This window comes from Bison bison, unplaced genomic scaffold (genome assembly GCF_000754665.1).
Source record: "Bison bison bison isolate TAMUID 2011002044 unplaced genomic scaffold, Bison_UMD1.0 scf7180017864163, whole genome shotgun sequence".
NCBI classification, from domain to species: Eukaryota; Metazoa; Chordata; class Mammalia; order Artiodactyla; family Bovidae; genus Bison; species Bison bison.
Window position 1 is genome coordinate 13,355,665 of NW_011494735.1, and position 24,728 is coordinate 13,380,392.

The following is a 24,728-nucleotide window of genomic DNA, read 5'->3' on the forward strand; positions in this document are numbered from 1 at the left end:
TCAGTAAAATCAAGGGTGATAATCAATTGCATCAGTACAATCATAAATGTTAATGTAAGTTGACTTTTTGACTGTGCAGGCTTATCTCATTCTTAAAAACAATAGATAAAACAACTATAATAAAAACTGGGTTACTCCAAACTTTTTTTGTACAGCACAGGCACAGTCATTCTCTCACATAAATTCTATAGGTAAGTTGATCTTCATTATCCTTGGATTCTGCATTTTCGAACCTGTCTGCTCCCTAAAATGCATTTGTAAGCATCAAATCAATATTTGTAGTAATTTCTCTGTCATCCTGGAGATGTGCAAAGTGGAAACAAACTGGAACCAGTTGCCATGCATGTTCCCAACTGAGGTGTCAAACAAGGTGACACTCTGCCTTCTTGTTTCAGCTCTCAATTGATAAACAAGGGTCTCCTTATCTAGTTCCTACATTTCCCAAATCATTTTCTACTGGTGATTTTGCTGTCTGAAATGGCTTTCAAACCTAGTGCTCTAGTTGCTGCCTAGGGTTACTAAGCACAAGAAGACTGTGATGAGCCTCAAAAGAGAAATATATACATTATACATTTTTCTTTCAGCCACAAGTAACAGTGCTGTTTGCCATGAGGTTCATGTTAATGAATTGATGATATATATTAAATAAGGTGTCTTTAAATAGAAACACACATAAAACAAAGTTATCTATTGATCAGTTGATGAAAACGTGACCAGCAGCTTATAGGAACTTAATCTTGTATTTTCCTTAGGAGCAGGAGAGCTTACTAGAGCAACCTGTGCCAATAAAGTGTGGAAACAGAGGATAGAGCAAGAAATTAATAGGTCAATAATCAGTTTGAAAGGAGTATTGCATTTACTCATGTTTGCTGTGGCATTTCCCCTATGCCTCCTACTTTTCAGGTAGTAAAGTGGACATAGCTCATTCTTTTGGGCCATCATATGTGTATTCATGTGACCTTAGTCATGTCCGACTCTTTGTGACCCCATGAACTGTAGCTCACCAAGCTCCTGTGTCCATGGTATCTCCAGGCAAGAATACTGGAGTGGGTTGCCATTTCCTTCTCCAGGGGATCTTCCCGACTCAGGGAATTGGGCCATTCATATATCTGAAAATCCTTCCTAAGTTTAGAGTAATCCAAACTTCATAATTCCCTGCCTCCCCATGAGGGTAAAAAGTCAGAACTTACTTTCATAAAATTCCTTGCCCCTAGGGCCTCCAGGTCCCATTAATCCAGTACTGTAGCAAGGCTGTGGTGTTGGAGAAGACTCTTGAGAGTCCCTTGGACTGCAAGGAGATCAACCAGTCCATCCTAAAGATCAGTCCTGGGTGTTCTTTGGAAGGAATGATGCTGAAGCTGAAACTCCAGTACTTTGGCTACCTCATGCAAAGAGTTAACTCATTGGAAAAGACTCTGATGCTGGGAGGGATTGGGGTCAGGAGGAGACGGGGATGACAGAGGATGAGATGGCATCACCAATTTGATGGACGTGAGTTTGAGTGAACTCTGGGAGTTGGTGATGGACAGGGAGGCCTGGCGTGCTGCAATTCATGGGGCAGCAAAGAGTCGGACACGACTGAGTGATTAGTAAAAAAGTGGCATATGGTTTTATTTCTGGGAAATCATATATTAGTCTATTTTTTAAAGTGCCATGTTCAGTCACTCGGTCGGGCCCAACTCTTTGGGACCCCATGGACCACAGCCTGCCAGGATCCTCTCTCCATGGGATTTTCCAGGCAAGAATACTAAAGTAGGTTGTTATTTCCTTCTCCAGGGGATCTTCCCAACTCAGGGATTGAACCCGGGGCTCCTGCATCTCCTGCATTACAGGCAGATTCTTTACCGCTAAGCCACTGAGGAAGCTCCTTTAAAAAGAGTCACGGACACATTGCTTTCTCTTCAAGAGCCTTCCTTCCTCAGGGAAGAGTGTTATCCTTCTTTTAGGGAACTGCCCATGTCCTACACCAAATATACAGTTCCACTTAGGCTGCCAATGTTAGCTTCTCATCCATCCACTGCCTTCAGGGGCAGATGAAAAGTAGGCCAGATTCTAGCAGTCTTCCCCAGAATTTGTCTATATACAACTTAGGGAAGAGAAGCAGTCTCCCCTATGTCAAATTTGAGACTGAAATATAAGATGTAGAAGCTGTTAATCATCTTCCTTGTGTCAGCAGGAGGCTACTAAAGTAAATAGACAAAGATATTCCACCGGAGAGTAGAGGGGAGACAGAAATATGATGGACAGATAGCAGTCATCTGCATTAGCTGACCTGGAAGACTCTGTTACCTGAGACCCTTTTCTGATCTTCATGCAGGATGTTTTCTCTTTAAGCCTTAGGGGATTTGAATAAGGTTTCTGTCATTTGCAGCCAAAACACATCTGGGTAAACTATGAGAGAATAGCATATTTTAGAGTAATTTTAAACCCCAAATCAGGAAAGATATTCTTATTCTTGCCAAGGAATAAATTAATAGGTACGTTCTTTCCATAGGTCAGTAAGTAAAATGTTCATTGTCTAAAGCATACATATCAAAAGGGATTTGAGTAAAGTTTCTTAAATTCTCTCTTTTGAAAATAAACCTTAGTAATAATCCAATACTATGTGGACTGGATTAGCAGCCTTCTGTAAGAAAGTATCTCCCTGAATAGTTTCAAAGGCCTAAGCATACTTGGGATCTGCCCTTGACTCCTGCCTCCTCCATCCTTTTCTTGAGATGGACAAAGAAAGTTCCATGGGCTTTATTTGATCCCTATTTCTGTGTCTTGAAGTGCCCGCTTCTCACTTTTATTCCCTTGAAAATTGACAATGCTGATTTTCACATATGACTCCTTTTTCATTTGTGATACTGAAGGCTTACTCTTCTCTAACAGAGAACTGAAAAAGTAGCACACATACAAACCTTATGACATACTATAAACTCAATGACTAAGGACATCCTATAGTCTGTTCTAGTCTTAAAATTTATATAATTCATAGTTACATGACAATATAAGCCTTCATGTCTGTACTGATTAGTATAATCTAAGTTTTATTCCACATGACAAAACTGCAGAAGCTTAATAGAAAGTCCTTTCTTCCTCATCCAAAGTATTAATGTAAAGTGGGCCAAGAATATTCCCATTGTAGCAAATCATATGCAAGAAGGTTGTGGGCAAAAGGAAGACACTGCATCAGCTAGAATTGCCTTGCTCAGGTGTCCAGGGATGAGAAACATCCTTCCACTCACAATTCATTGGACTGAATAGTCACTTGGCCTCAACCTGAGTGTAAAGAAGCTGGGAAATATTCAAGGGCACATGGAAGTTTGGTGAGCAAAATGACTTCTGCCACATTGTACCAAATTTCCTAGGACAATCAGCAATACATACACTCATAGATGAAAAAAATTACGCACCATGGCATAGGTATGGGGCTTCCCAGGTGGCATTAGTGGTAAAGAACCTGCCTGCCAATGCAGGAGATGTAAGAGAGGCAGGTTCAATCCCTGGGTTGGGAAGATTCCCTGGAGAAGGAAATGGCGACCTGCTCCAGTATTCTTGCTTGGAAAATTCCATGGACAGAGGAGCCTGGCAGGCTACAGACCATGGGGCCACAAAGAGTCAGACATGACTGAGCACAGGTACTTATGGCATAGGTGTAAGAAGGACATAAATAAACTTCTTGTGCAGGGCTGCCCAAGTGTACCTGGTACTTCCCGGGTTTTGTGAAGTTAAGCGGAAGCTGAAAGTCCTAGGTATCACAATCACAGAGTTAGAATGAACTTTCCTTTTTTAACTGCTGCTAAGATACAGCCAGTCCATTCTGAAGGAGATCAGCCCTGGGGTTTCTTTGGAAGGAATGATGCTAAAGCTGAAACTCCAGTACTTTGGCCACCTGATGCGAAGAGTTGACTCTTTGGAAAAGACTCTGATGCTGGGAGGGATTGGGGGCAGGAGGAGAAGGGGACGACAGAGGATGAGATGGCTGGATGGTATCACGGACTCGATGGAGGTGAGTCTGAGTGAACTCCGGGAGTTGGTGATGGACAGGGAGGCATGGAGTGCTGCGATTCATGGGGTCGCAAAGAGTCGGACACGACTGAGCGACTGAACTGAACTGAACTGAAGATACAGCACTATAGGACTTATTTTAATAGTCTCCAGTCTTCAAACATAGTCAGAACACAAAGTAAAATAATATAGTGAACTTATTTTGACTTTAAAGATTAGATAAATACACATTATATACCATGGTCACCAACCTCCTATTCCTAAAACTGTTTGCTTGTTTGCCTCCAGTAAAATAAGCTCAGTGGTTTGATGCTTGGTCCCTTGTGTAAAGTAATCCATCATAAAACCATCACCCTTACTTTAGCACAATTGGCAGTCAATGCTCACATAAAACCGAAGAGTAAGTTGCCATGGAGACAAAGCCAACTCTCCTCTTTAGAATGGCTGATTATTCCAAGTCATAACAGATATACCAGAAAACTAACATGAGGTTCTCACAGAGACTGGCAGCCCCAAATCTGTGTTCTACAATTGTGTAGCTAACTGTGTTCACATTATCTTTTGATATAGTAACACAGACACACATTGCACTAAAAGATAATCCTACATAATTACTGTTTGTAAAATAAATCCTTATATCTGTCTAAACAATGTGGAAAGTTTAAATTGTAATATGTTTTCTACTTCTAATTAGTGCTTTATTAATGGGGTGACCACTCTGCTTGACCTATTTGCTAAAATTCGTTAGAACTCCAGGAGACCATATGGCTGGCCAGATGGGTTGCTGTAATTTAATGCTATTATTCTAAGGATGAAGTAAGGGATAAACATAATTTGTATTCTTTGCCATCCTTCCTGCATTCCTTTTATTAGTTTCATTTTTAATTCAGACATCAGAAGGGAAGATAATACCTTGCTACCAAGGCCCAGATGCCAACTAATTGCTACAAGAGACTCCAGCCCAGACATCATAGGCCAAGCTTCTGAACACACTCCATCTTACCCTGTGACCCCACCATGGTGATTAATAGGTTGAGTGCTAAGCCCTAATGAGTGTCAGATCTTAGATGTTCTCTAGGCTAAAGCAATTAGCATTATGTTGAACACAATATTTCAGTTACTTGGTATAGAGACTCATTGTTCTTAATAGTAAACTATATGCCTTTTGCCTTATGGTCTTCAAATTTACCACCAGCACCACCTGAGAAGCCCCATTTATATTATTTACTTATTTATAATTTGATGCTGAGATTTATTGGTTTGAGAAAAGTAATTGGACTGTTCTTCATTCTGAGCATTCTTTCAGAGCCAGCCAGGGAATGGAAGGCTGTCATATGATCATGGTTAAGTCTATAAATACATCCTGTTTTCACTGGATAGAGAATGATTATTAGGATATCAAGCTCTGTCTGAGACTTGCTCTATGTTATCCTATTTTGTTTCTTCCTCTAGAAACCCTAAATTTCCAGAAACCCTTCCTTGCCTCTAGGTCTGCATGCATGCTAAGTCCCTTCAGTAGTGTCCAACTCTTTATGACCTTATGCACTGTAGCCTGCCAGACTCCTGTCCATGGGATTCTCCAGCCAAGAATACTGAACTGGATTGTCATGCCCATCTCCAGGGGATCTTCCCAATGCAGGGATCAAACCCACATCTCTTATGTCTCTTGCAATGACAAACAGGTTCTTTACCACTAGCACCACCTGGGAAGCCTTTAGGTAGGGCAGTATAAAAGTTCTGACCAAGGGAAGGTGTGCAGAAATGTCTTTTAACCCTTCTAGGCCTGGCCCTTAAAATATCCATATGACCTTCCATGCTCTCTGTTAATTCTCTATCTGGATGGAGTTCATTAAGGGAAGACTACAAAGGCTTTGGGCTTCCCTGATAGCTCAGCTAGTAAAGAATTCACCTGCATGCATGAGACCCTGGTTTGATTCCTGAGTTGGGAAGATCCCCTGGAGAAGGGATAAGCTACCCACTCCAGTATTCTTGGACTTGCCTTGTGGCTTAGCAGGTAAAGAATCCACCTGCAATCTGGGAAACCTGGGTTCAATCCCTGGATTGGAAAGACACCCTGGAAAAGGGAACAGCTACCCACTCCAGTGTTCTGGCCTGGAGAATTCCATGGATTGTACAGTCCATGAGGTTACAAAGAGTCAGACACAACTGAGCACCTTTCACTTTCAAAAAGGTTACTTACATTTTTGTGTTGCTTGTAAGTTAGTCAATGATCAACTCAACTGAAAATTATGAATGTATGGAACCCAAAGTCCAAATTTAAGTAAACTTACACAAATTCACTAGAGGAATCCATTTCAGTTGTATTTAAGAAGCAGGAAACTACATATCTTAACATTAGCATGTTTTAGAACTCAGGACAAAACAGTTATCAATGTTGCTTTAGCAAAACATTATTAAGGAACACCTGACCCATGGGATGGATGAACTAGACTGAGGGCACAGTATCTACTGTTTCTACAGTCATCAGAGACAACACAGGACAACCCTTAAAGCAACTGTCCAACAGAGAATCTTAAAGTGTTTTAAAAGCAGAATTGTCCATTGACATACCCAAATAGCATTTTAAAGATATCTTTTGGTACTGGAACAGAAATGCATCAATTTAACGCAACCAAAAGGGTAATAGTGACATATATTGGATTAATGTAAAATCACTGACTTATGGAAAATAGAAAATACCCACCAATGCGCGTGCACGCGCACACACACACACACACACACAAAGGATTATTGGGGGATCAAATTTTTACCTTGGTAGTACAAAAAAAAAAGACTATATCCTGAAGAATAATTCAATACTCCAGTACTTGGGTCATCTGATGTGAAGAGCCAACTCACTGGAAAAGTCCCTGATGCTGGGAAAGATTGAAAGCAGGAGGAGAAGGGGATGACAGAGGATTTGATGGTTGGATGGCATCACTGACTCAATGGACATGAGTTTGAGCAAGCTCCAGGAGATGGTGAAGGACAGGGAAGCCAGGCATGCTGCAGTCCAAGGAATTGGACACAACTGAGCGACTGAACAAAAACAGCAAAAAGAATCATTATTATGTCACTAAAGCAACAACCTTGGTGGGGCAGCACCTGAATCAGGTTTGTGGAAGGCCTTGGACAGATATAGCCCTGCCATTTTACGGAGGGAAGAGAATGGCAGAAGAGCATAGTGATTACATGTGTTGGGGGGTCTCAATTTATGTCCCTAATGAGCTGCTTGAACTAGGAAAAGTATTTTATCTATTTCCGTGGCTATAGAATGGAGAGCAGTAATTCTTATTTTACAGAATGTTAAGAGGATTAAGTCATATGAGACACTAAGCATTTAGAGAGGCCTGAGCTGAAAATAAATGTGAACACGTTTTTGATATTATTCCTAATCTTATATCACAATCACTATGAACCATATTATCCTCACCTATAAAGTAAGACATTGAAAGATGATTTGTATAATTTCTTCAAGTGTTTGGGCTTCCCTGGTGGCTCAGATGGTAAAGAATCTGCCTGCAATTCCAGAGACCCGTGTTCAACCCCTGGGTCGGGAAGATTCCCTGGAGAAGGGAATGGTTACCCATTCAAGAATTCTAGACTGGAAAATTCCATGGGCAGAGGACTCTGGCAGGCTACAGTCCATGGGGTCACAAAAAGTCATACATGGCTAAGCAACTAACACACACTTCTAAGTGCTTATATTCTGAGTCTCTATCTGTACCTTAAAGTCAAATATCCAGTTGAAAAATGAAAATCCTAAAATCTAAATATTTTAAGTAATGATTAAAAAATCTGTAGACAATCTTGTCTGATGTTGGGATTGATTTAAAGCTGATAGGTGACACAAAAATGCACTAATAATCCAGTAGTTTTTAATAGTCAGCAGTATTGGGTTGGCTAAAAAGTTCCTTCAGTTTTAAAATAAAAATAGAAGACACATTTTTCATTTTCACCAAGAATTTTATTGAACAATGCAGTCACATTTTGTTTCACTGCCTTCTGCCATTTTCCAGGCAACTTCATAATTTGATCTTCCCAATCTTTTTTGTCTTTTTTTGAGTAGAGAACTGTTCTAGGTGCCTTTTACAGTCTTCCAAGGAATTGAAATTTTTTCCATTAAGAGAGTTTTAAAAAGATCAAAATAAATGGAAATCTGAAGCCGCAATGCCTGGTGAATATGATGGATGAATCAGAACTTTCAAGCCACACTGTAACAGTCTTTGCCTGGTCATCAAAGAAATGTGTGGTCTTGGATTATTCTGATGGGAAGTTACGTACTTTCTGTTTACTCCTTCTGAGGCTTTTCCTCAGGTGCTGCTTTCAGTTGTTCTAACTGGGAGCAGTACTTGTTGGAATGAATTGTTTGGTTTTCAGGAAGGAGCTCATAATAGAGGACTCCCATCTAATCCCACCATACACACATCACTTCCTTTGGATGAAGACTGGACTTTGGTGTGATTTGTGATAGTTCATTTCACTTGCCCCACGATCTCTTCTATTCCACATTATAGTATAGTATCCAGTTTTCATCATCACAATTTGTTGTAAAAACATTTCATTATATTTAATGAAATATAATGTGGAAATATAGCCAAGAAGGTTTTATTACTGCTTAATTTATGGAGGAACTCAAACATCAAAGTGACTGACATACCCAAGCTGGTGCAAATGCTTTTCAAAGCTTGATTTGGATACTTTGAGTATGTCAGCTTCCTCCCACATGGTATTACATGATTATTCTCAATAAATATCCTGATTTGATCACTATAAACTTCAACTGATCTACCCAATGGTACAACATTGTCCAGACAGAAAACTCCAGAATGAAACTTTGTAAATCACTTTTGACACTTTTGATCAGTCACACCACCTTCTCCATACATTATGCAAATCTTTTTGTGTTTCAGTTGCATTTTTACCTTTCTTGAAATAATAAAGCATAATATGCCAAAAATGTTTTATTCCATCTTCAATATTAAAATAGCTACACAAAAATGCACCAACTTTAATATGCTTTTTTTTTAATGCACACTATGACATCTGTCATAATACAATTCAACAAAATTGTTTCAAGTGAATTTAAAGACAACTAAGCACTACTAGAGCCACATTACAGAAAAAAAATCAAATGAACTTTTTGGCCAATACACTACTATGGTACCAATTTATTCACTATCCCTCATGAATCACACCCTCACTTGAACATGGAATGTAACAAGAAAACTGTCAAGCAACTATTTAAATGTTAAAATACTTAAGTAAGCTACACAGATATTTAATATTTAATTTATATTAAATAAATACAAATTTAACAAGCTACAGAGGTAAGGAATGATTTTATTCACACAAACTTGAATGGATCCAGAATGTACATGATAACACTCCATTTTTGCAGCTTAAAGTGAATTACTTCCTAGGCTTAGAAAATAGGTTGTCAGCAACTTGAGTTTCTTTCCCATTCATAAAAAAGCATGTCTACCAATTGTAGGAATGTTATGAAATGATACTAACATTATAGTATAGCCTCTATTCCAAATTAAATGGAAATTTGCCACCGTTAAAAATTCCATAATTTAGTAAACCTTAGTTTGTGCAAAGCCATGCTCATTCAAATAAATACTCTAGTAAGACTCAGAATGAAGTGAATAGTTCAATATGCTGAATCACTAAAAATCACTAAAAATTCAGCCCTAATTATCCTTCTTGGTTTTAAGTGAGGGTAATATGAAAACAGGATTTTAATGTACCAAGATACTACATGTAAAATACTGTGGCATGGAGCAATTGTTTTCTTAAACCAGAAATCAATTTAGTCCAAAGAAGCTTACCTCCTGCATACATAACAGCCAGCATTGTGGATGATATCCACGCTATTTCACTGTAGGTAGTGTTGAATAGGAGCTGGATTTCTTTGAAGAATACTGTGACAGCTTTGGGAAACGCATATGAAAATCCAATGGAGATAAAAGCTGCTCCAACCACTACCCAGCCCCATCCTCCATCAGGAGGTGGATGTGGTGGTGGGGTGCCTCCTGGTGGTGGCATTTCTGCTTCTCTATTTGAAATTCAAGTAACCTGTGTTAAAAAAAAGGGAATAATAGTTTAGGCCATACTTGCATTTTCATGTCACTTTTGAGTTACCAAAATAATATTATATTTTTATTACATTAACTACAACTGTATAATTTTCATAAATATTTTTTAATACTCTGCTATTCAGAAAGTTATCAGCAAATTTACCAAAAAATTAGAGTGAGGTATGTAACTCTGTTATGAGCTAAAAACTGAAAGCATTTTGTTCACGGAAACAAAAAGCACTCAAAGAGAAAGTTAAGTTCAGATCTATACTAAAGTACCAACAAAGAAACAACCGCTATCTCACTCTGATTTCTAAGATAAATGGAGCTGTCATCCCTTAGAATGATTTCTTAATCCAAACTTTTAGGATTATATATACCAAGGTTAAAAGGATCTTATATTACATTTGATGAATTTTAGAGAATTAAATAGTAGGCATATTATAAGATTAGAAATTGTATGTTCTAGTAAATTAATTTTAATGCACTTCCAAAGCTGGTACTACCTATCATTTTATGAATTCTTCATAGCAGTGAAATGCTCCCAATCAAACAGATTGTATGTTATTTTTATTCAAAGGAAGGGACTTCCTTTTTGGATATGCCTAGGAACCCTTAAAGAGAAGGGAATGGCAACCCACTCCAGTATTCTTGCCTGGAGAATCCCATGGACAGAGGAGCCTGGGGGGCTACAGTCCATAGGATCGCAAACTGAGCGACTAAACAACAGGAACACTTAACTGCTAGCTTTATGGTATAGAGTACCCACTCTCTTGTGGAAGGAATGATCACATATAGCTTAATACAACTGAAATTAAATTTAAAAAACCTTGGTTCCCTAGCATCAATATTCTTTGTAGAATGATGTTGCTTACTTGGCTTTTAGCTGTAATTGCCAATACTTCTCAGCATCTTCTTTTTACTACTCTCATTCCATTTGCAAATATTTTTCAGTTGAAATATAGAGGAAAAAGTAAACACTTGTCCGTTGGTAAGATAATTTCAAAAATATGCAAATAAAAGCTAAATCTGCCACTAATCCAGGAAAACTACCAAAAAAAAAAAAAAAACCTAAAACAGTATCTACGAAGAGAAATAGAGGTTTAATTTTTGTCTGATGTCAAATTATATCTAAGATATTTTCAATGATCTTCTATATCACCTTCCACATTTTGTGAAAATATTCTTTAAAGTCTTCTAATTTGTCCATAATTCTATCCAAGGCCTTTACCTTCAGAAACACATACAGGCAAAGTGATAAAAATGAAACTTAAAATAGGTAGAGCACTGCTTCCCTAGAATAAATACTACAATGATGAGTAGCAGAATGGAAGTAAAGGGTGGAAAACTATCACTTTTACTCTTTTTTTTTTTAATGTTAATTTTTGCAAATATACTTAAGATTTTTTTAACATAATATTTTACGGCATTTCAAATATGGAGAGAAATTGGTATAATCTGCAATTAACAGATAACAGGCTACAGATTAAAAGACTTATTTTACATTTTGTGAGTCAGGCATATCTGCAAGGAAGTTCTCAGACATTAAACTATAATAACCTCTTTTTTTGATTTTTTTCAGCTCTATTGAGTTATAAGTGACAAAGGTAAAATATATCTAAAATGTGCAAGATGATTTAATATACATTATGAAAGTATTCCCACAATTGAATTAATCAATACAACTGTCACCTCACATATTTACGTTTTTTGGTGTGAACACTTTATGTTCTACTAAGGTAGCAAATTTCAATTATACAACACAATTTTATCAACTGTAGTCACCTTATTATACATTAGATCCTAAGAACTTATTCATATAATTACTAAAAGTTTATACCTTTTCACCATCCTTTCCACATTTCTACATCCCCCAGCCTCTGGCAACTAGCATCTACTCTTTGTTTCTACAAGTATGATTTTTTTTTTTAATTCCACATCTAAATGTCATGATGCAGAATTCATCTTTCTCCATCTGGCTTATTTCACTTAGCATAATGCTCTGCAGGGTTATCCATGTTGTTCCAAATGGCAAGATTTCATTATTTTTTAAAGTGAATAATATTTCATTGTGTGTATTAGTGATTGTAAGTGTGTGTGTGTGTGTATATATACATTTTGATGGGAACCATTTTCAAAGTCTTAATTGAATTTGCTAGAATACTGTTTCTGTTTCTGTTTTAGTTTTTGGCCACGAGGCCTGTGGATCTAGCTCCCTGACCAAGAATTGAACCTTCATGCCCTGCACTGGAAGGTGAAGTCCCAACCACTGGACCACCAGGGAAGTCCCGTTTGTGTACACATTTTGTTTATCCATTCATCTGTCAGTGGACACACAGCTTGTTTCCATATCTTGGCTATTGTAAGTAATGCTGCAGTGAACATGGAAATACAGATATTTCTTTAAGATAATGATTGCCTTTCCTTTGTATTTCTTTTTTTTTCCCCCTTGGGGATGGTCTTGATCACTGCCTCCTGTATATTGTCATGAATCTCTGTCCATAGTTCTTCAGGCACTCTGTCTGTCAGATCTAATCCCTTGAATCTATTTGTCATTTCCATTGTATAATCGTAAGGGATTTGATTTAGGTCATACCTGAAAGGTCTAGTGATTTTCCCTACTTTCTTCAATTTCAGTCTTAATTTGGCAATAAGGAGTTCATGATCTGAGCCACAGTCAGCTCCCAGTTTTGTTTTTGCTAACTGTATAGAGCTTTTCCATCTTTGGCTGCAAAGAATATAATCAATCTGATTTCACTATAGACCATCTGGTGATGTCCACATGTAAAGTCTTCTCTTGTGTTGTTAGAAGAGGGTGTTTGCTATGACCAGCATGGTCTCTTCACAAAATTCTGTTAGCTTTTGATCTGCTTCGTTTTTTATTCCAAGGCCAAATTTGCCTGTTACTCCAGGTATTTCTTGACTTCCTACTTTTGCATTCAAGTCCCCTAGAATGAAAAGGACATCTTTTGGGTGTTAGTTCTGAAGGTCTTATAGGTCTTCATAGAACTGTTCAACTTCAGCTTCTTCAGCATTACTGGTCAGGGCATAGACTTGAATTACTGTGATATTGAATGGTTTGCCTTGGAAATGAACAGAGATCATTCTGTCATTTTTGAGATTGTATCCAAGAACTGCATTTCAGACTCTTTTGTTGACTATGAGGGCTATTCCATTTCTTCTAAGGGGTTTTTTGCCCACAGTAGTAGATATAATGGTCATCTGAGAAATTCACTCATTCCATTTCATTTTAGTTCATTGATTCCTAAAATGTTGATGTTCACTCTTACCATCTCCTGTTTGGCCACTTCCAATTTCCCTTGATTCATGGACCTAACATTCCAAGTTCCTATGCAATACTGCTCTTTATAGCATTGGACTTTACCTCCATCACTCATCACATCCCCAACTGGGTGTTGGTTTTGCTTTGGCTCCATCTTTTCATTCTTTCTGGAGTTATTTCTCCACTCTTCTCCAGTAGTATATTGGGCACCTATAGACCTGTGGAGTTCATCTTTCATTGTCATACCTTTTTGCCTTTTCATACTCTTCATGGGGTTCTCAAGGCAAGAATAATGAAGTGGTTTGCCATTTCCTTCTCCAGTTTTGTCAGAACTCTCTGCATGACCCATCCATCTTGGGTGGTCCTACATGGCATGGCTCATAGTTTCATTGAGCTAGGCAAGGATGTGGTCCATGTGATCAGTTCGGTTAGTTTTCTGTGACTGTGGTTTTCATTCTGTCTGCCCTCTGATGGATAAGGATAAGAGGCTTATAGAAGCTTCCTGATGGGAGAGACTGAGAGGGAAACAGGGTCTTGTTCTGATGGGTGGGGCCATGTTCAGTAAGTCTTTGATCCAATTTTCTTTTTTTAAAAAAATTAAATTTATTTATTTTAATTAGAGGCTAATTACTTTACAATATTGTATTGGTTTTGCCATACATCAACATGAATCTGCCACGGGTGTACACGTGTTCCCAATTCTGAACCAATTTTCTGTTGACAACAAACTGTGGAAAATTCTTAAAGAGATGGGAATATCAGACCTTCTTAGCTTCCTCCTGAGAAATCTGTAATCAGGTGAAGAAGCAACAGTTAGAACCAGACATGGAACAATAGGCTGGTTCCAAATCAGGAAAGGAGTACGTCAAGGCTGTATATTGTCACCCTGCTTATTTAATTTATGCAAAGTACATCATGTGAAATGCCAGGCTAGATGAAGCACAAGCTGGAATCAAGATTGCCGGGAGAAATATCAAGAACCTCAGATACATAGATGACACCACCCTTATGGCAGAAAGCAAAAAGAAACGAAAGAGCCTCTTAATGAAAGTGAAAGAGGAGAGTGAAAAATATTGGCTTGAAACTCAACATTCAGAAAACTAAGATCGTGGCATCCAGTTCCATCAATCATGGCAAATAGATGGGGAACCAATGAAAACAGTGAGAGACTATTTTTTTTGGCTCCAAAATCACTGCAGATGGTGACTACAACCATGAAATTAAAAGACGCTTGCTCCTTGGAAGAAAAGCTATGACCAACCTAGACAGCATATTAAAAACAGAAACATTACTTTACCAACAAATATCCATATAGTCCAAGCTATGGTTTTCCCAGTAGTATTGTACGGATGTGAGAGTTGGACTATAAAGAGAACTGAATGCTGATGAATTGATGCTTTTGAACTGTGGGGTTGGAGAAGACTCTTGAGAGTCCCTTAGACTGCAAGGAGACCCAACCAGCCAATCATAAAGGAAATCAGTCCTGAATATTCATTGGAAGGACTGATGCTGAAGCTGAAACTCCAATACTTTGGCCACCTGATGCAAAGAACCATCTCATTTGAAAAGACCCTGATGCTGGGAAAGACTGAAGGCAGGAGGAGAAGGGGATGACAGAGGATGAGATGGTTGGATGGCATCACCAATGCAATGGACATGAGTTTGAGTAGGTTCTGGGAGTTGATGATGGACAGGGAATCCTGGCGTGCTGTAGTCCATTGGCTTGCAAAAAGTCGGACATGACCGAGTGACTGTACTGAACTTCCTTTGCATATATATCCAGAAGTAGAACTGCCCAATCATATGGTAGTAGTTCTACATTTAATTTTTTGAAGAACCTCTATACTTTTTTCCATAGAGGCTGAAAATAGTTTACACTCCAAACAAGAGCATAAAAGTTTTCCATTTTCTCCACATTCTTGCCAGTATTTGTTCCAAATAATTTCCAGTATCGCTTGTTTTTTTGATAATAGCCATTCTAATAAGTATGAGGTAAAATCTCACTGTGGTTTGATTTTCATTTCCTTAATGATTAGTGATATTAAGCACCTTTTCATGTACCTGTTGGCCTTTTATGTCTCCCTTAGAAAAATACCTATTGAGGTCCTCTGCCCATTTTAAAATTGGGTTATTTGTGTTCTTTGCTATTGAGTTGCATGAGTTCCTTGTATGTTGTAGATATTAACCTCTTATTGGATATGTGACTTACAAGTATTTTCACCGATTTCATAGGCTGCCTTTTCATTTTGTTGACAGTTTTCTTTTTTGTGAAGAAACTTTTTAGTTTAGTTTTAGTTTAATAGTCTCAATTGTTTACTTTTGCTTTTGTTGCCTTTTTGATGTTGAATCCCCCAAAAAATCATCACAAAGACAATGTCAAGGAGCTTACCCCTACTATATTTCTTCTAGGAATTTTATGGTTTCAGGTCATGTTCAAGCCTTTCATCCATATTGAGTTGATTTTTATTAATAGTGTAAAATGGGGGTGCAGTTTTACTCTTTTGCATGTGAATATCCAGTTTTCCCAGCACCCATTTAAGACACTATCTTTTCCCCATTGTATATTCTTGGCATCTTTGTCAAAAACTAATTGACGAATACATGCATTTATTTCTGGGCTCTCTATTCTGTTTTCCTGATGTATATGTCTGTTTTTAGACAATACCACAATGTGGTATTGTCTAATTCTATGACTAAGAATTAGAAATAATAGACTTAGAAATCAGGAAATAGAATTAGAAATATAAATCTATTTCTATAGAATTAGAAATCAGGTAATATAAATCAGGAAGTGTGATACCTCCTGATCTTTTTTAAGATTGCTCAGGTTCTTTTGTGGTTCCATACAAAATTTAGGATTGATTGTTCTATTTCAACAAAAATGGCATTGAAATTTTGATAAGGACTGCATTGAACCTGTAGATTGCTTTGGGTTATATGAACATTTTAACAATATTAATATTTCTAATCAATGAACAAGGAGTAGCTTCCCATTTGTCTTCTTTAATTTCTTTCATCAATGTTATACTTTTCAATGTATACATCTTTTACTTCCTTGGTTACATGTATTTTTAAGAATTTTATTCTTTCTGGTGCTATTCTATTGTAAATGAACTTTTTTTTCTTACAATAATGTATTATTCCTCTCTTCAATAATTCATTATTAGTGCATAGAAACAATTGATTTTTGTGTACTGATTTTTGTATCCTACAACTTTACAAATTTGTTGATAGTTCTAACAGTTTTTTTTTTTTTTGATGGAGTATAGGGTTTCTATAAGGTCAAGTCATCTGGAAACAGATAATTTTTTACTGCTTCCATTCAAATTTGATGTCTTTGATTTTTTTTTTTCTTACCTAATTGCTTTGACTAGGATTTTAAGTACTTAATCACCATATGTTCATCCTGATCTCATTAACTGATACTTAATAGCTCTGGATTTCCCTTCCAGTTTGATGCTGAACCAAAGAATGGAATGATTCTTGCATGAGATTTAGACATATCTACTGGCATTTCCTATCACCTTCTGATATTTCTCCTTTTGGATAATTGTAGTGAAGATTCTACTCTATTTTTCAATTAGATCAACAATTACATTTTATTTTCTTTATAACATTGATAGTTATAAAGCAGAAGTCAGCTAACATTTCCTATAATGGACTAGATAATAAATATTTAAGGTTCTACAGGCTGTATGGTCTCTCTCATAACTACTCATATCTTAATAGTTTTAGTGCAAAGTCAGCCACAGACAATACTAAAAAAAAATGAGTGTGGATATTCCAATAAACTTTTGTTTATAAATTAGACTAAGCCTATAGTTTGCTGATCCCTGTAATAGAATACTATTTAAAAACCAAGAAAATAAAGAAACTACATAATCACACTATCCTAACACAATATTATTAATAATTTTGCATCTATTTTTATTGTTTTCCTATATTCATATATTTCTGATGAATTTACTGATTTAAATGTAGTATAATCTAATTAATCTATAACTTAAGTCATAAGTATACAAAAATGAATAAAGGGATCTCTGACTCAAATATTGAGTACTTATGCTAAGTGCTTATCAAGTATTTATTTACTCAGCTAAATTTCCACAAAAGCCTATAAGATATTGTCCCTATCTTTTAAATAAGACTAAAGCTCAGGAAATATCAGAAATTAAACCCAAGTGAAACAATAATGTCAGGGACTGGATTTCACTAATCACTGCTGACTCTTAAAATTACATAAATAAAATTAGAAATAAGACTCTTGTTTAATGTATTTAGAAGAGGAAACAAGCATAAAATAAACCTAAGTATTTTTTATTATGTCATCTGTGCTTATCTAAAATATTCTTATGGATCAAAATAGTCAAAGACATCTAATGTTCCAAGACTTTAAGAAAACAACTGGAAAAGTTCTCTCCATGGATACATTTGTATGTTAGAAACCTACCTGAAATGTCAGGAAAACTACAGCATTAAGGTCAAATGAAAGCACTGTTTATAATAGCCAGGACATGGAAGCAACCTAGATGTCCATCAGCAGATGAATGGATAAGAAAGCTATGGTACATATACACAATGGAGTATTACTCAGCCATTAAAAAGAATACATTTGAATCAGTTCTAATGAGGTGGATGAAACTGGAGCCTATTATACAGAGTGAAGTAAGCCAGAAAGAAAAACACCAATACAGTATACTAACACAAATATATGGAATTTAGAAAGATGGTAATGATAACCCTGTATGCGAGACAGCAAAAGAGACACAGATGTATAGAACAGTCTTTTGGACCCTGTGGGAGAGGGAGAGGGTGGGATGATTTGGGGGAATGGCATGGAAACATGTATAATATAATATAAGAAACGAATCACCAGTCCAGGTTCGATATAGGATCCTTGGAGCTGGTGCACTAGGATGACCCAGAGGGATGGTACGGGAAGTGAGGTGGGAGGGAGGTTCAGGATGGGGAACACGTGTACACCTGTGGCAGATTCATGTTGATATGTGGCAGAATCTATACCATATTGTAAAGTAATTAGTCTCCAATTAAAATAAGTAAATTTAGATTTAAAAAAAAAAAGAAAAACTTTCACCACAAATAATGCACAGAATGTAGATTCTATTGAAAAATGGACACATCCTAGCAGGGACACTTCTGTAAGTTTATTAATATTCCACATATGCTAATTGTTTAAATTGATAGAAAATATATCTTGTCAAAGAATGGTTTTGAAAAGATTTGTATGTCTTCAGAATGTTTACAGTCTGCTTTTGTAATCATCTTTGGTTTCTTGGAAACAATAAAAATTTGTCTATCTAGCTATTTAATTTCATTTCTCTTTAGTCATCAGTTAATCCAACATGATGGATTGACGGCATATGAGCACTGGAAATAGCACCTTATAAAAACTATAATATTAAGTAAGACAGAAAAGGAAAGAGACAGATTGTAAGTGGTGGTTAAATCAGATGAAAATAGCACTCAGTCTTTGAAAACTGTCTAAATAATCTAAATTTATATATTATTGAATTTTTTCATTCTATTATTAATCAAATTTCTTAATGCTTGGAAAGCAAATAATTCTAGAAGAATACTAAAGAACTATCAAAGGGCATTTGTATGTGGTAAACTACTTTTTGTTACATTATCAGAGTGTATAAACTATCATGAGGTTCAAAGTCCTCATTCTGCTATTTTCCTGCTTGCATAAAGGAATCTAAAACATCTTTCATTATCAATTCATGATTTTAAACTATTGTAGCATTTATCACATCTATAAGCTAAACACAGAAATACAACAGGATGATTTATTTTTCAGTCATTTAACAAATCATAAATAACATTTCTTCTTAAGTCCATTATTTTAAAATCATTATATAAATATAAATATTTAAATATACTAATATGCAAATAATATTATTATTATTAATATTGAAATTTACTAATGAGCAAGGTTGATGTTAGGATTTCCATTGAAATCTATGCTCACAAAAAAGTGAAAAGGCCTTTTTAAAAAGCATTATATGGTGCAGTTATTTTTTTCCTCAGTACTCTGATTTCTATATTGTTATTTTTTCATAGCTCACCAGTTTATCACAGGATAGTATCTTTTCTACTCTTTCTCCAGCATATTTTACTTGACTTTAATTATAATCACATCTACCTCATTGCAAGTCACTACTCAGATACTTCTTCACTTCCTTATCTCCAACCTGTTTTGTTTCTTCTACTTAAATTGACATCTTAGGGTCTCTGAGCTGAATAATTGCAAATTAGACCAAAATCAATGAAGGCTTAAAAAAATTCCACTTTCAAGATTATTACCTATTTATTATTAACAAGTCTTGTGTTGACCAATAGTTCAGACCAAATTCATACACATTCATTAGGCTCAGGTTACTTTTCTGTGCACATTTCTATATTTTATACAACTTATGGCTACTGTCTTATTCCTTTTATTTGTGGGCATAATCAAGGAAAAAACAGAGTAGAGAAAAACACAGTCCACAGATGTTCACTTGAATAGACTTCTTTGGATTATGAGTGATACTGTTAAACCTCATTACTATTGCTTGAAGTGTGGTATTTGAAGGCAATACAAAGGAAGAGAGGGTAGTGCAGACTCTGGATTTTCTAAAGAAATGGAAAAACACAGGTTACATGTAAAATTGAGTTTCACAAATCTCACTAGAGTCACTACCTTTAATTCATCCAGTAAATTGTGACCTTGTTTTAATAATTAACAAAACTGAATATACATACATAAATATATTTGTGCATATATATTTGTCAGTTTATTGCCAATTACTTAGATATGAACAAACTGATGAAATGGGTGCAAGAGAAAAAAATTAAAAGTATGAAATGAAGAGCCGGTGTTTTTCTAAGTAATGGTAAATTACACATCTACCATTTGAGAAGGAAATTTATTGGTATTCATTAGCTGTCCAATAACTCCCTATACTCATTTAAATAATTTGCTCTAAAATTCAATTAAATAAAATATCCACTGACAATGAAAATAAATAGAAAATTTAAAAGATAATTATTAGAAATACTATCAATATTGGAGAAGGATATGGCAATCCACTCCAGTATTCTTGCCTGGGAAATCCCATGGACAGAGGAACCTGGTGGGCTACAGTCATGAGGTCACAAAGAGTCGGAAACGATTTAGTGACTAAACAATAACAAATCAATAATACACGTCTTACAATGAGACACACTGAGTTATGAAAATGAAACCAAAAGTATTTAGAAATCTTGTGGTTTAAAAATCAAATGCCCTAATCAGATCTGGGTGATTGATGAATAAGCTAATAAATTGCCCTAATATATCAAATGTCTTTATTTCAACTTAAATCTGATACTGAAGGTTTATTTTATTTGGGTCACACATTCCTTTGTCTAGATGAAAGTTAAGAAAAAGTCAACTCTGTCAATTAAATAATCAGTTGCCTGCCTTGCATCCAGGGCCACCTACCGAAAAGTGTTGAATTAAAGTGAATCAATATCAGGCTAAATGAGGTTTGAGAGCATGAGGAAAGTCTGTTATCTAGTTGCTGAGTCAGTGAGAAAAGGAGGATTGGGATTAGAATTAAGGTGAGCCACAAATAAAATCTGAGAAATGGATAAGGTTGGAATTAGTTTTAACTTAGGCTAGGAATGGAAGAGTTCCAGACTCAGTGGATCTTCTATGTCTGGAATAACAGCAGGGAGAAGCCGCTACCTCTGCTCTGGACCTACCAGGAGGCTCAGGAGCCTCTGTGACTTGTTTGAAGCTGAGTAATTCAAGGGTGGCAACTCACCCTACCACAAGTAACCAGCCCATTAAATGAAGAAAACCCTTCTTATATTTGGAGGAAAAACATTTTCAGTCAGTTTCCTCTGGCAGAGAGAGTTGCCTGGAGTTCAGGGCAAAGCCTCAGAGGAAAGCCTCAGGCATTCCTGACAAATGGGCACTGACCCTCCATCTGTGCTTAATTATCATCATGGTTCATGAAGGTCAACACAGGGGCCAGCACAAGAGCACATGACAAGGCCACATTTTAAATGCTTACCAACGTTTCTACAAAATTGTCACAGAGCTTTAACCTGACGGTTCTATTTTACTCCAGAAAGACAAACCCATACCCAGGGTTTTTTCAACACGTTAGTCAATAACCCAGGAAACTTCTGCGATAGCTATAACTATATTCACCTATTTTATATCTCTTTCTCAACACCTATTAAACTATCATATTTTTACATACATTTATGCAAATAAAATCATGCAGTGCACATACTGATCTTTAGTTTTAAAAATGGAAGTCAGTGTTTCAAAATTTGTGTGTCTGATTTAAAAAAAACAATAGAAAAAAACCAATCCTTAATATAGGAAGGAAAGAAACTATTTTGGAGGCTGCGTTCAGGTAGGCATGAAGCTTATAGCTTATTCATCTCTATAAAAGCAGTGTTATTACTCAGCCATGAAAAGGAATGAAATTGTGCCATTTGTAGAGATGTAGATGGACCTAGAGACTGTCAAAAGTAAAGTCAGAAAAAGAAAAACATATATTGTATATTAATGCATATACGTTGAATCTAGAAAAATGGTATAGATGAACCTATTTGCCAAGCAGAAATAGACACAGATATAGAAAAAAAAATGTATGGACACTAAGGGGGTCAAAGGGATGATGAATTAGGAGATTGGGGTTGACATATAAACACTGTGTGCAGGCTAAATTGCTTAAGTCGTGTATAGCTCTTTAAGCATTTAAAATGTAGCCCACCAGGCTGCTCTGTCCATGGGATTTTCCAGGCAAGAATACTTGGTTGCTATGCCATGAATAGATAATTAACCAAACCTACTGTATAGCACAGGAGACTCTACTCAGTGCTCTATGGTGCCCTAAATGGGAAAGAAATTAAAAAACGGGGGGATATATGTATACATAGAGCAAATTCAATTAGCTGTACAGTAGAAACTAACACAACATTGGCAGGCAACTATACTCCAATAAATTTTCTTAAAGTAGTGTTGATTACTGTAACTAGGCTATATATACTATAGTATATATACTGAAGCCATGCTGTAGTATTGGCTAATTTGATTTCTTAGCAATTCACATATATGTCACATGTTTATCATGGATTTTACTTAAAACAAGGAGCTTAAGAAATGCTTTAGCACTTTCAATTTTTTTCTAAAACTTCAATTAGTTATCATAATCCCATGAACTAAGAGGAAGTGGTATTTTTAATCATTTTTGCAGATAAAAGCATAAGGAATCAGAGGTACGAAGTGATTTTTCCAAAGTGTAGTGTCCAGTCAGTGATCACAGTGATACCATGACTAGCATCCTTCTGTTAGGCTCCTTGTTATCGATTCCATTTTAACACACCAACTTGGAGGCTGCTCTTTCTGCTTCCAAATATAATCTTTCAGTTTTATTTCTATTTCTATTTATTTTATTTATTTCTAGTGAACGTACATCTTTAAATCCTTGCACATATTTGTGTCTGTCTTCTCCATCAGAATTCAAATATTTGTTCTCTGGAATACTAACTGCCAACTATCCTTCCAAGTCTTTAGAAAATTCACTGTTACTCCAGCTTATTTACATGTCCTTTCTATAATGTTTTTTAGTATATAGGCTACAATATGACATTCTTGTTAACAAAAGGGGGCTTGATGAAAACATTTGGCTACTTTAAGTGTTTTTCAAAAAATTTATGTGGTAGGATGTCTGAAGCCCAAGAATTGCACCTTCCCTTCTAGAAATCAGTATGGGTTGATTAATCTATGGAGAAGAAAGTGTAGAACAAAGTGATGTATTAAAGTGATGGTCAATGCTTAGATGCTAGTGTTATATTCAAGGCCTTTTTCATTCAGTTACATCAGAATGTTCCTTTATATACTTTATAAATAATAATTCTTTAACTTCCTCAATCTAAACCATGATGTGTCAATTTCATGAACCTTTATGAACAGTCTACACAATCTAGTAGTTAATGTTTCAAAATAGTCCAGAAAGAATATATTTAGCAAACTGAGTCACAAATTAAAGCAGTAGATGTTCAGAGACTATTGCCTTCACTATAAATTCTTTTTGATAGCCTATAAATAAAGTATGAGTTGTTCTTCACATCCTACCTATACAGTGAACTATGTTTTCACCTACAGGAATTAATATGTTCCTTAGAGAATAATGGACTGGTCTTTTTGCTCTTAGTCCCCTCTGTCTTATACAGAGGATACAGCAATGTCAAATTAATGTACAGTGTTTATGTTTTGGAGACAACTCACCCAGTTTTATAATAGGAATTTAACTGAATCAAATCTTTTCCTTTCCAACATGTAATTGAATTTAAATTGCAGTCTAATCCTGGGAGGTTATTTTGTTCTTCAAAGTGGGCCACCTTTTACATCCTACTGACAGATTTACTTTAACAACTAGACAGCAGAGATATCAATAGAGCATGGGCCACAAAATGTCAGTAACACAACTTATTGTAAATGCAAACTAGTACTATAGTTAAAAGAACTCTGAGAATGCTAACAATTGATAACAAGGGTCAAACAAACCACAGATGTTTCTATAATGGGAAATTAGAAAAAATAATATGAACAAGCAGTTATTTATGATGATTTAGAAATGAATATCCCATACCAAACAATTCCTCTGATTTATAATACTATACTTTGAGAACTGTGTAAAAGCAGTTATCGTGAGATGCATCAGTCAGTTCAGTTCAGTCGCTCAGTCGTGTCTGACTCTTTGCGACCCCATGAATCGCAGAACGCCAGGCCTCCCTGTCCATCACCAACTCCCAGAGTTCACTCAAACTCATGTCCATCGAGTCAGTGATGCCACCCAGCCATCTCATCCTCTGTCATCCCCTTCTCCTCCTGCCCCCAATCCCTCCCAGCATCAGGGTCTTTTCCAATGAGTCAACTCTTCACATCACGTGGCCAAAGTATTGGAGTTTCAGCTTCAGCATCAGTCCTTCCAATGAACACCCAGGACTGATCTCCCTTAGGATGGACTGGCTGGATCTCCTTGCAGTCCAAGGGACTCTCAAGAGTCTTCTCCAATACCACAGTTCAAAAGCATCAATTCTTTGGCGCTCAACTTTCTTCACAGTCCAACTTCACATCCATACATGACCACTGGAAAAACCATAGCCTTGACTAGACCAACTTTTGTTGGCAAAGTAATGTCTCTGCTTTTTAATATGCTATCTGCTGCTGCTGCTGCTAAGTCGCTTCAGTCGTGTCCGACTCTGTGCGACCCCATAGACAGCAGCCCACCAGGCTCCCCCGTCCCTGGGATTCTCCAGGCAAGAACACTGGAGTGGGTTGCCATTTTCTTCTCCAATGC

The 24,728-nt window shown here is 36.5% G+C and overlaps 1 protein-coding gene across 8 annotated transcripts in view; it reads right to left on the reverse strand.

Annotated features, from left to right (window-relative positions):
* The window catches only part of SLC16A7 (solute carrier family 16 (monocarboxylate transporter), member 7), a 195,306-nt gene that overhangs the window by 51,605 nt on the left and 118,973 nt on the right, over window positions 1-24,728 (reverse strand). For all 8 annotated transcript variants that reach the window (XM_010841608.1, XM_010841611.1, XM_010841609.1 and 5 more), the window contains one exon: window positions 9,828-10,074. In XM_010841608.1, the coding sequence (XP_010839910.1) occupies window positions 9,828-10,044 (217 nt within the window). In that variant the 5' untranslated portion in view covers window positions 10,045-10,074. The remainder of the gene's footprint in view (window positions 1-9,827; window positions 10,075-24,728) is intronic.